This window comes from Sinocyclocheilus rhinocerous, unplaced genomic scaffold, assembly GCF_001515625.1.
Source record: "Sinocyclocheilus rhinocerous isolate Xijiao unplaced genomic scaffold, SAMN03320098_v1.1 scaffold252, whole genome shotgun sequence".
NCBI classification, from domain to species: domain Eukaryota; kingdom Metazoa; phylum Chordata; class Actinopteri; order Cypriniformes; family Cyprinidae; genus Sinocyclocheilus; species Sinocyclocheilus rhinocerous.
Genome location: NW_015625591.1, coordinates 1,204,485 through 1,217,832, shown reverse-complemented (window position 1 = coordinate 1,217,832; position 13,348 = coordinate 1,204,485). Strand labels below are relative to the sequence as shown.

At 38.4% G+C, this 13,348-nt stretch overlaps 1 protein-coding gene across 2 annotated transcripts in view; it reads right to left on the bottom strand.

Moving 5' to 3' along the window:
• LOC107757857 (cingulin-like protein 1) overlaps positions 1-13,348 on the bottom strand; it is a 35,295-nt gene that overhangs the window by 1,573 nt on the left and 20,374 nt on the right. For both annotated transcript variants that reach the window (XM_016575457.1, XM_016575466.1), the window contains 10 exons: positions 9,221-9,427; positions 8,824-8,928; positions 8,352-8,504; positions 7,919-8,089; positions 4,910-5,068; positions 4,710-4,799; positions 1,421-1,504; positions 1,149-1,273; positions 936-1,044; positions 639-802 (listed from right to left, as the gene is read on the bottom strand). In XM_016575457.1, coding sequence (XP_016430943.1) covers positions 639-802; positions 936-1,044; positions 1,149-1,273; positions 1,421-1,504; positions 4,710-4,799; positions 4,910-5,068; positions 7,919-8,089; positions 8,352-8,504; positions 8,824-8,928; positions 9,221-9,427 — 1,367 coding nt within the window. The remainder of the gene's footprint in view (positions 1-638; positions 803-935; positions 1,045-1,148; positions 1,274-1,420; positions 1,505-4,709; positions 4,800-4,909; positions 5,069-7,918; positions 8,090-8,351; positions 8,505-8,823; positions 8,929-9,220; positions 9,428-13,348) is intronic.

Sequence of the window (13,348 nt, the reverse complement as noted above, 5' to 3'; positions counted from 1 at the left end):
TAAACATTGATGTCAAATAAAATAAATAAATGACACAAAATAAAATAAATAAATGACACAAAGTTTAAATAAAGTAAAAATCAGCAAACAATGTGTAACCAATTAAATAAGAAACGAATGTTCGAAATAAGAAACGAACTTCCAAAATCACCTTAGATAAACGGCAAAAGTCTAGCCGCGTTCAGTTTTTAATTGTAGTGTCTGTTCTTTTACTGAACTAAATGATTTTTATTACTATAAAAAATCAAAACGACGGTGGGGGTCGGTGACGTGGTGGGCAAGTGACGTAACCGGTGTTGCGGCTTAACACCGGTATCACCGTCAGCACTGTCTTATCGCGGCAAGCCTACATGTAACGTGTATTTAATCCTTAATTTTCTTTTGTGTCATGTATACTTGGACAGAGAGATGAATATAGCTTGATTTAAAGTGCATATACTGTGAGACGTCATTCCATCAGTGGTAATGAAATATTTTAGCTGACATCACGGTGCTCAGAGTTGAACCCGGAGCAGCAGTAAAGCATTTACATTTATTCATTTGGCAGACGCTTTTATCCAAAGCGACTTACAGTTGAGGAATACAACAAGCGATTTATCATAAGATGGCATTGATCTCAGTAGCGTTCGAATGGTTACCTCATCTCACTGCGCAGTGCTTTGAGCTGACTCTGGAGTTGTTCGTTGGCCTCCTGCTGCTCCTCCAGGTCTCTCTGCAGTTTCTTCTTGTTGTGTTCCAGTCGGTCGATCTCCTCCTCCGCCTCATCCATCTGCCTCTTCAGAGCCTTCAGACGCAGGTTCAGCTACACACACACAGCACCACATCAGATAAGGACTACACATCACAACTCAACATTGTTGCACATACCTAAAAGGACCCATTAAATATTATTTCCAAAATGTTGTTTTCCTCTCCGAGGAGGAATGTTTACTGACCTGATCTTTCTGATCCTGCAGTGAATGATGCTCTTCATCCACTTGCATCATCGTTTCCTTCACTTTGCGCTCTAGTCGACGATTCGCCAGCTGCAGGTTACCACGTTCCCTGTTAAATATTTAATGAAGTGACATTTTTAATACCAGCCATTTTACAAAAATCCAATGATATGATGTGTAGGACACACTAAATGCATTAGTTTTCTCACTTACCTCTCCTCTGCTTCCAGTCTTTCCTCCAGTTCCTGGATACGGTTCTCCAGCTGGGGCACCAATCCCTCTTTACTAGGCTTGTGAGATCCCTCCAGATACGCAATCCTGCTCTTCAGATCCTTATTCTTGACACACAAAAGGAAAAAGGAATGTATAAGTATATAAATAGGAAGTTACAGGTGAAGAGTTTTGCTAGTTTGAGAGGTCAGAAGCTATAGGAGCAGAGGATGGTTGGTTTAAGGCATCGATCAGAGTCAGACTCATGTTTTTACCTGTCTCTCCAGGGACATCTTGTCACACTCCACATCCTGTCTGCTGGCTCTTTCCTGCATCAGCTCATTCCTCATCTGCTCCAACTGTCACACAAACACAGCGACACAAACATTAATGGCAAACCTCCCTAACGCAACACACCAACAATAACAAAACACTCCTCCCTAACTAAAAACATGCCAGTATGTGAAGACTTCTCGATCTTGTCTGCTATTTACATTTTGCTTCACACCCTTGCTAAAAGGAGCCCTAAAAGGCCATAATATCATTATTCATTTGATGATCATTTGTAATACTTTTTTAAACTGTAAAAAAAAAAAAAAAAAGGTGATAAACTACCGTTCATAAGTTTAGTAACATTAAAGAAATCTCTTTTGCTTTTATTGACTGCATTTCTTTGATCAAAAATACTGTAAAAAAAGTATTATTGTAAAATGTTACTATTTAAAATAACTGTTTTCTATTTTAGTGTTTTGAAATGTAATTTATTCCTGTGATGGCAAAGCTGATTTTGATGGCAAAGCTGATTTTTTTGATTTTCCTAATGTAAATAGGTATAGTTTGGAACAAATATAAAAATTTAGGGAGCGTATTCATTTTAATTATTTTAATCCTACCAATCATTGAAATGGGGAGCTTGGACCATTTTCAAGGGATATCCTAGCTTGTTCCAAGAGGGGAGAAAAGTTGAGCTTAAACAGCTCAGATATTTTTTGCCGCGCGATTTATAGGAAGTAATTCACTCTTAGAGAGGTTGACTTTATACCCTGAAATGCGACTAAAACGCTTGAGTACAGTCATAACATGAGGAAAAGAGTTATGAGGATCTGCGATAAGTAGAAGCAGGTCATCTGCATTGAGCGTTTGTCTGCATTTATTTATTTTAAATAATCTTTTGTATCATTATAAATGTCCTTACTGTCACTTTTGGTCAATTTAATGCATCCTTGCTGAATAAAAGTATTGATTTCTTTCAAAAAACCTTGATGTAGTACAGTAGTGCATGTAGTTTTACATTTCTAAAGGATTTTTTTGCTTGAATTGAAATGTCAAAACATCATAGTTGTATAATACTTGGAGCAATAACATCAATATGTAGACATTTACTCTCTTTCTTTCTTTTTCACTAGTCAATTAAAATGTTCACATTTTTCTATAATTTCTCCAAAACATTTACAAAGCACCTGCCCGAAGTTCTCCAAATCAAAAAAATATCAGTCTTTCAAAGCATGAAATGCACAAAACATGTTAAAAATGTAGAAAGAACTTGCTTTAAGACCGTGGCAGTGAAGACAGATATAGAAGTGGGGATACAAATTGAAAAGGAGAAATAGCCATCGATAGAGAGAAGATGGCTCTTTTCGACTGCTGCCAGGCACTAAGAGTGGATGATATTTTATGCCAATTAGCGTGTGACAGCGGGGCTCAGGGATGAGGGATGGGCCGCGTGTGCCGCTCTACCCTGCAGGGCGCTGCGTCAGCAGAGCAGAAAACACACTGAAACTAATCAAAGCACAAGAGCGATACAGACAGAGAGAAAGAGAGAGCATGTGAGCAAAGAGCGGGAGATTACTCTCATTTAGACAGCCGCTCGTGCACCTGCTGCCATGGACGCAGGTGTGCCCATCCTGACACCACCCCCCACTTCTGTAACTCCACAGAGCCCTCTACTGTTTCCACGGAAACTCACCTCGGCCTTAGTGTAACACTATTGTGTCATTATATCCGCCTCGGTTCTCTATTTCCAGACAATTTAAAAAAGCTCACACGCTCCACTCCTTATTAATCTATTAATCACACCTTTTCAGCCCTGATCTAGATTTGCCACTTTTAAGGGGTCTAAATGTGGTGTGTCAGGTGCAATCGCACCAATGCGCCAGATTATCTTTTGCAAACAATAAACGAGGGGAAAAATTTGGGCTACTTGTGAAGAAAGTTTTAAAAGGTCCAAGTTCAAGAAGTCATAGGTTCAACCAAATGATGCATGATCCTAAAATGGCTTGTTTCAAAAAATAAACTTCTTTAACTGCACATAAAAGTTTGTCTTGCTTCCATAAAAAGCAATGCACCAACACTTGTAGAAACCAGACCTTGTTTCCCAGGAAACATGCATCATCGGTGCCTGAGATTGCAAAATGTTCCCTTTACTTGTTCAGGAAGGAAGAATTCTCTCCGGCCTCTTGCTTTAAACCTCTGCTTGGGCGATTCTGGATGTTTCGCTAAAATGCTTTAGGAGTAAGCTTTGCCACTGGCCGACTTGAGATGCCTGGCCGCTTGCATATTTTGGCCGAAGTGGAGCTTTAGAGAAGGCTCTTAATTGATGCCTGAAATTCGGACAGGCACTCTTTCACCAAGAGGCAGGCTGCCAAAGAGAACGATTACGCAAGCTCCTCTTACAATGTACTCCCTCTCACACGCCATCTTTCTCTTGCTCTGGTGTGAATTAAAAGTGCAACTTTTCAAAGAAGAACCCAACAGCGGATCAAGCATTCAAGTTGAATTCCGTCACTTGTATTTCACCAGGATGGAAAAAGTGTGTGTGGCTTGTAACAAAGTACTCATGGAGAAGGACATCTTAAAAATACTACATTTTGAGCGGCACAGACATGATTCGAAAATTGTGCATTTCTTCAGTTAGTTTTAAATGTAAATATGTGACCCTGGACCACAAAACCAGTCTTAAGTGTCGATTTTTCAAAATTGAGATTTATGCATGATATGAAAGCTGAATAAATAGGCTTTCCATTGATGTATGGTTTGTTAGAATAACTATTTGAAAATCTGGAATCTGAGGGTCGCCTTTAAAATCGCCTTTAAAGTTATCCAAATGAAGTCCTTAGCAATGCATATTACTAATCAAAAATTAAGTTTTGATATATTTACGGTAGGAAATTTACAAAATATCTTCATGGAACTTTACTTAATATCCTAATGATTTTTGGCATAAAAGAAAAATCAATAATTTTGACCCATACAATATATTTTTGGCTATTGCTACAAATATGCGCCAGCGACTTAAGACTGGTTTTGTGCTCCACGGTCACATATAAAAAAATCCTGTAGACCGTATAATACAGACACCAGCTTTTTAACATCATCTCATATGCATACTAGTCATCTGGGATATGACCTGTAATCTAGACTTTAAAGAATCTAAAATATAAGATAGTTTTGTTCACTGCATAATTCCCATATTTCCATATGTGTTATTTCATAGTTTTAATGATTTCACTAATAATTATGGTAAAATATTAATAACAAAATGTGAGTGTGTCAAAAGGATCTCACCTGTTCTCTTCCCCTGTCTATTCTCTCCAACAGCAAGTCTCCATTCTGTCTCTCCTCCTCCATCTCCATCTGTACCGCAGACAGACGGTCCTGTTGATAGATAAAAGCACATTATAACAAATTCACATTATAATGTAGTCAATAGTTCAATAAATATTTGATGACAGTAAAAAGAAGACATGGCTCTATTCGTGCTGCACCTCCAAGAGTTTGACTTGTCTGGTTTTGTCATTTGAATGGGTTTTGGTCTCAGTCTCGACCTCTAGTTCAAAAACCTTCTGCTCCAGGTCCTTCACTCTCTGCAGCACTTCATCTCGGTCTTTCTGACACTGCCGCAGATCCTCCTGCACACGAGCCAGCTGAAACACAAACACAGTCACGTTTTAGTCTCTGAGACCAACACTTTTACATCCAGTCAGATGGCTGGGAACAGGCCTAAAAAGAATTATATTTCACATTTTCAGCACTGATTTTGGGAGAAAACATGCAGAATTCTGTAGTGGATTTTGATTCAGTAAAAATGTGTTAAACAGATCAGACAGTACAATACTCTTACTGGTATCTGAAAGCATAATTAAATTAGCCAATTAACATACAGAAGCGGTGAAAAGATTAATGTTCAAAAACGGGGTTGGTAAGACTAAAATTTTTACAAGCAGTCTCTTATGCTCACCAAGGCTGCATTTATTTGATAAAAAAAAAAAAACGTAAAAAAAATGAATATTATGAAATATTACAATATTACAAGTAACTGTTTTCTATATTTTAAAATGTAACTTATTCCTGTGACAGTAAAGCTGAATTTTCAGCAGCCGTTACTCCAGTCTTCAGGGTCACATCATCCTTAATAAATCATTCTAATATGCTGACTTGCTGCTTTAGTAACAATGCTGAAAACAGTTGTGTTGCTTAATATTTTTGTGGAAGCCACATTACTTTTTTTTTTCAGAGATTTTTTGATAAAAACAAGGTTTAAAAGAACAGCGTTTATTTGAAATAGAAATCTTCTGTAACAGTAAATGTCTTTACTGTCACTTTTTCAATTTAATGTATCCTTGCTGAATAAAAAGTACTAATTTCTTATTTATAATCTTATTTTATAAATATATATATATATATATATATATATCTTACTGACCCCAAACATTTGAACCATAGTGTAAGTGATGAGGGAGTTATAATATTTTATATATCCTGCAACCCTACAGTGGACAAGCGGTGTGATAAAATTATGAAAATATTCATATAATATATGTATGATTTAAAACATCTGCCATTGAATTTTGTCCCTCTAAACATCAATACCATTTAATTTGTCCCATGATATTCATGCTGTGCTACATGTGTGAAATGAATCTCTCTTGAACATGACTTCAACATTTTGCTGTCCTGTTCCTGCAGTTACATTTTCGGCCACAAGATGCTGCCTTCGTCAAGAGTAACTCCTAAACACATGTAAAATATACTCTTCAATCTGATTTTGAGCTTTAGGTGTAATTTTAAAGAAGAAACTGGGTAACAGATATTCAGGAAAGAAGGATAAAACGTGTTAATGTGTATACTGCATGTAAGAAGCATAGAGCACGTTTTAATGGGTGTGATTTGGTTTTCTAGAAGAGAGCAGCAGAGGTGTATGGCTCCAGAGGAAACAGCTGTGTGAGTGAGGTCATGCTCTGTATGAGGAGAGTGTGTCAGAGAGGAGAACATGTGTAAGATGGAATTCTGGGAGGATGAGGGGTCAGTAGGTCATCGTTCAGACCCAACACTCCCCACAGGAACACAGCATCCTTCTCTTCCTTCACACACAGCTGCGCAGCGGAGGATGTCTCACGGTTCTATCTCTTTTCTTCTTTTAACGGTTTGTTTTTCTTTGTATCTTTCTTCCTGACACTCTGTTCCCTTATCCGCTCATGAACAGATATTTCACAGGAAGCAGTGCAGAATTACAGTCAGTCAGTGAGCGTTAAAGTGGGCCAAATTACACTCTTGTTCTCAGTTCATAAAGTGTTAATGAGATTGGGGGGATGGGGCCCGTCCCCACTTTTCCACAGGACCTCATTCACAGGGCTGACCAATAATGCCTGATTCCCATATCAAACAATAACATTCTTCAAATGCCACAGTACTGACAGGGCTAAAGCGCATAACAGCAGAGGTCAAAGGTTAGTCCCACTTGGGGTTGCTGAGTATATAACTAAAGGTTTGGAAAGGGACTGCGAATAAGAGCTGAAGTGATTGAAAAAATCTGATCTGCCAAAAGAATGTCGGCCGATGATTAATGGCAGTGAGGAACATTCCAGAGGTTTATTTAACACTGAGAGAGCTGATATGGTGATATTCATCTCCACAGAGAAAGAGATCAACTGAATAACATAGAAGTTATGCAAATAATGTTTAACACGGCACTTGGCGGAGTTTACATTAAAATATATCTCTAGCCAACTGTTATGCTTCTTCAGAAACACGTAGGACATATTTTTAAGAAATGCAAGCTTCACTTTGGCTAGATACACTTCCCATATTTACATTATTTTTTGTGCTGTTGGATAACTAAAGCATAAACTCTGAGAATAAGGGCTTAAACACTGACAGGCTTCTCTGGGTTTCACTTTCAAATGTTTACCTCGGATGATCCTACCAATAAAATGTGATTTTCCTATCTGTATTCCAAGTTAAACAAACTGCATAATGGAAATTTTTTGGACAGTTACCATGGTAATTCCACAGTTTTGGACATATTTACGTGTTTTGTAGCACTAAGTATCAAAGGGTACACGCCCGTTCATACCAAGGAAGATAACTATAAAGATAATTCTAAAAATTAAAACAAATCATTCTAACTCTATGAGAATAGGGAAATCCACACCAAAACTGTAATGGTAACGGCACAGAGAAACAATATTGTTGGAATCACTTTTCAAGCTGATGAACAATAAATACAGTGATAACCAATCAGAACTTTAAAGAGCGCAAGCATTTAAAGCGGCAGACAAAATAACTGCAGCGCGTGCTTAAACAGAATGGTATTGTGGGTTGATGTGGATGCTAACATAGTTATGGTTACAGTTGTATAGATATCGTTCTTGGTGTGAATGGGCCTTAATAAAGCAGTTGCAGCTCAGACCAGCTGGTTCTTTTGTTTTTAGACTTGGCTTCAAGTTGGCAATTTTTGAAAACTTTTGTTGATATAACGGCCCTCCTCCACCCACCTCCTCCTGAAGGGTCTTGGCGGCAAGACGTGATTTCTCCAGCTCCAATCCTCCCTCTCTCAGCTGTTTCTGCAGCTCTGCCATTTCCCTCCGGTTCTTGTCCTTATACATGTCTATCTGCTCCTGCAGCTCCTGAGTTGAGCTCTGAGACGCCTCCACTATCTCATTCATCTAAACAGATAGAAACAGATATTGAAAAACCAGTAGAACTGAGGGGGAAAAAAAAAACATCTTGCCAATTCTTCAGACATTTATCAGCTTCAGCCCAGGTTTCTGTTACACAAATCACGCTAGTTAACCAGCACAGGTTGTGCTCCTCAGTGAATTTGAAAGCATGTACTGAAAGCAAGATTTCTTACTAAACTTACTAATAAGCTTATTAGGACATGATTTAAAAAAAAAAGCAGCATATTATCACTCTGGTCTCTCTCACCTCCCGTTGCAGTTTCTCCATAGTCCGGTCCAGCAGCCTCCTCTCATCTTCAATCTCATTCTTGGTGTTTTTAAACTGCTCTTTCTGACTCCTCTCCTCCTTTAGTCGCTCCTGCAGCTCATGGTGCTCTTGAGTCAATGTGGTCAAGTTTCTCTAGGGATGGGAAAGTGTTATTTAACACAGTAAAACATGACTTCCTTTAGGCCAATTACTGAAATAGTAAAGCTGCTCTGAATGGTAGTTTTAAGACCGTGTGACCTAAATGAAACATCTGAAGCTGTAAAAACCACATTATTATTCAGGAGTTTGACTGTTTCACTTCTTTCAAAAATAACAGCTTACTAACCCAAAACTTTTGAACGATATACACAAAAAGTAGTTGTAGTATACTCAAAAGAACAAATTCATAACTCAACCAAACTCTTCGCTCCCTTCTTAGCTCCAGCTCAAAGTTGGGTTTCCCAGGTCTCACCTGCACATCCTCTAGGCGAGTGCTAAGAGCCCGGTTTGCACGGGTCATTTCCTCTTCCTGTTCCCTGATCTCAGCAAGAGACTCCTCCAACTGCCTTTTCTCTTTCTAGTAACAAACAAACACATTACAGATGTTTTACATCTCTGTGTCTGCATTTCTAGACACAGATTAAGCCTTTTCCCCAGAAGTTAATGGGGATTCAGTGCCCATTAGGACAGGACAGTCTTAATCTTCGTCTGGGGAAACTGCCTCATGTTGATGTAATCATTAGAACGTAATATAAAACTAAGCGGCAGAAAATCTCAGCACATGAGAAGTTCATGTGTCGTTTGCCTTGGGGTTGTGAGTATAAATGTACGTTTCTTTTTCACGCAATCAAAGAGCGGGCTGAAGGTACCTCCCGATGGACAGCTCGCTCCCCGAGCCTGCTCTCCTGCAGCTTGGCTTCATCAATGATGCGGTTGAGTTTGGCAACCTCATTCTCCAGCTCCCGTGCCCTCTTGCGCAGTCTCTCCACCTCCTGAGACAGGCGGCCTGCCTGGCCCTCGGATACCTTCTGTGCCGCCTCCACTTCCTCCTTTTCCTTACTGGCTGTAACATTGTTCTAGAGAGAGAGTACAAAACAGAAAAACGCAATGTTACATATAATTACAGTTATCTTGAAAACCCACAGTTTCAGTCAGGCTCCAAAATGAACACTACATACAGGCAAAGCTGGCTTTGCTGTGAAATAAAAATAACTGTTACGCATCCCAACACTGGGATATTCTCAAGAAAATGTCTTAGTCATTTAGGTTTATTTAGATTTTGGGGTCAGTAAAATTTTTTGAAAGAAGTCTCACGGTCACCAAGGCTGTATTTATTTGACCAAAATACAGAAAAACACTAATATTGTGAAATATAATAAAAATTTTATATAACCTTTCCATTTTTATTTTAAATTTATCTTTATGATAGCCAAGTTGAATTGTCAGCAGCCATTACTCCTGTCTTCAGTGTCACATGATTAATCAGAAATTAGTCTAATTTACTGATGTGGTGCTCGAGAAACCTTTCTTATTATTATCAGTATGAAATGAAAACAGTTGTGCTGGTTCATATTCGGGGTCTATTTTTTTCTGGATTCTTTGATAATTAGAATGTAAATTTATAGAATTAAATAGAAATCTTTTGTAACATTATAAATGTCTTTACGGTCACTTTAATCAATTTATTGTGTTCTTGCTAAATAAAATTTTTTTCTTTAACAAAATCCTAAAACCTCAATCTTTTGGACAGTAGTGTATATGTAATATTTCCGCAATGAGCCATCACAATGACAATTTGATGAATAAAAAAAAAGAAAATCACAACAAGTCATTGTTTTTGTGCACTGTTTTTCACAAATATGTAATGTAATATGTAATAAAAAACATGAAATAACCCAATTGCCATGGTGAAATATATATTTATTTACAATAATAATGCAAAATACAGTTTGTTAGCCAGTTATAAAGATTTAGATATCAGTTTACCTACTAGTGAATTTATGAATATTAGAAGCTGGTTTAAAGTAACATTTTAGACTGTGTTGAAGAACACATCAATGAACTCCTACCACAATGTGTCTAATGGAAAAGTGAGTGTGGGACAACAGGCCTCTGACCTTTGACATCCCCTTAAATGATGTGGGCCAATATAAATGCAGTGGATCAGAGGCAACACTGGTGAGGTTAAACTGAACGACCCTGTACGATTTATTAGCGCCGTCTCCATTTAGAGTCAGCTAAGCATGTCTCCTTCAGTTTCTCAATGACTCAACCAGACACGTTAAAGTTTCCTGATTCTTTAAACCTTTTGACGAGTTAAGGGTTCAGCAGCGGTCTCAGAACGTGAGCAAATTCCTTAATTAGTATGTGCTCTGTTGGTGACTGCCTCTTTGTCTGGTTTGGGCTTTTGCTCAACTAGTATTACAGACTGCTCGTAGTTCTTCTTAGCCAAGTTTTATGAATAAGTGAGACTGTCCTGTAGAGCTTCTGTACATGTCAAATGCACTGTGTCATTCCAAACTTATTCTGCCATTTAGACCAGGCACGTGCAGAGGGGGGTGCGATGGGTGCTTGAGCACCTGCCCCTTTTCCCCTTGATGCCCAAAGTAGAGGTCTGCAACCGCGGGGCCCGACTGGATTTTTTGTGCCGCGGGATTAAATTCCCGAATAAAACGCGGTAGCGGTCGGTAACTCTGGTGTAATTTGAACGGGAGCGGGCGGTCTAACAATATCCCGTTCCCGACGTCCATTTAGAACAGCATATCTGCGCTTTATTCTTATTGACCACAGCTTGCGCTCAGGACTGTTATGCACGCGCCTCTTTGTCTGGTTTGGGCTTTTGCTCAACTAGTATTACAGACTGCTCGTAGTTCTTCTTAGCCAAGTTTTATGAATAAGTGAGACTGTCCTGTAGAGCTTCTGTACATGTCAAATGCACTGTGTCATTCCAAACTTATTCTGCCATTTAGACCAGGCACGTGCAGAGGGGGGTGCGATGGGTGCTTGAGCACCTGCCCCTTTTCCCCTTGATGCCCAAAGTAGAGGTCTGCAACCGCGGGGCCCGACTGGATTTTTTGTGCCGCGGGATTAAATTCCCGAATAAAACGCGGTAGCGGTCGGTAACTCTGGTGTAATTTGAACGGGAGCGGGCGGTCTAACAATATCCCGTTCCCGACGTCCATTTAGAACAGCATATCTGCGCTTTATTCTTATTGACCACAGCTTGCGCTCAGGACTGTTATGCACGCGTTGCACGCATGCTTTAAATTTTATTTGCGTGGTCTGTATGCAGCATGTGCATAACGATGCTCAGAGCAAGCTGTACCGGTGGTAAATATACGGCCCTGAGACAGAACAGGCAGGTTGTCCATGAGTGACAGAGCAGAATAAGGATGGAGCAAAGTGTGGATGCGCTGTCCTTGAAGGACGTTCAACTCGGTTTTGTTTATATTTTGCTTAGCCTATAATTTTAAATGACAGATGTCGTATTTATTTATTTTTCTCTGCAACACTTTTCCTACTGTGTTAACAGAAAAATGTCAAACAAATTTAGTATTTTGACAAGACGAATAGACGAATAAAAATAGCTATTTTTGTACAACCTACATTTTTTTTTTTTTTCTCTCTGCGACACTTTTTCCTTATTGTGTTGTCAATGTTAAAAGAATTGTATCCTGACAAGACGAATAAAAATAATACAATTTTTGTACAACATTTTTATTTTCTCTGACACTTTTTTTCCTACGGTGTTGCATAAAATATTAAACAAATTTTGTGTCTTAAGATAATTCATATAAATTCAAGTCAAAGTCAATAAATTCAAGACTCTTGACAAGACGAATAAAATAACATACAATTTTGTGCAGACTACACTTTTATTTGTCAGCCTATATCTCTTTCTTTCAGTAGCGGAAATTTAAATGTTAGATTCTGGAAACCAGATCTAAATTTAGCGGGAACGGTCGGGTCGGGAAGAAAATTATATAGTGGGATATATAGTCCATTTTGTGAAGGCCTGCCCAATCTAACTATTAGTAAAATTAATGAATAATAATTTAGCCGTAAATACAATTATCCACATAATGATGACCTTTCACCTGACGATCTCATCCGGGACGATCCCTTAAGTTAATTTTCTTAAGTTCTTTAATGTAGCGCACTATCAGGATGCCTTCATAACGTCCGCGGCTGCCGGTAAGTGTAGTTCTCAGCGGAGCGGTGTGCTTGCATACTTATATTATTCAATTATTATTATTTTACAAGAACGGTGTGAAGAGAGCATGCACATCTTTCGTCTACTGGCCTTGTACACCAATAATATTTAAAGACCTAAAAAAAAAAAGTTGGAAATTATCACTAGTTATTTCCCAATAAAACACATAATGACCTTCATAAATACATCATGTATCAAAATTGTTACAACAAATCATAACTGTGTACAATGTTTCATTGTCCTGTACCCACACTGATGAAGTGGATTTTTATGAGATGATTACTGCATTGATACTGTAACTTGTGCTTCAGCATGTGTAAGTAATGATTTCATCCACATTATATTCAGAATGTGCAAAATTACCAGAAATCCTGCTTTCCTTGTGTCCAAAAATATGTCAATCAGTACTGCATTATTCATAGTTTATTTATTACCTGGCGATAACTTGGAAAAACACACATAAACCGTATATATTTTTGCAATCGTGTGTTTATTGTCTTCATGTTTTTTCTGCTTTTTATTCAGCTAAGCTACAGGGATACGGTCTCTTTGAATTTAAATCTAGATTTAAATCTAGAAACCTCTATGTGAACACTCCTGCCCGAATAAAGTGCGGGGAACGAATTTACATTTCATTAAAATTAAATATTTAAAATGCAGCTAACGTTCTACACACAGCAATATAAACAAAGGTGCCTGTTGTCTTTCGTTCTTGCTGTTTGATTGGGAAAAGTTTAAAGGGCGTCGAGGGGTCTTGTCTTTATGTTATCTGACTAAAAACTAT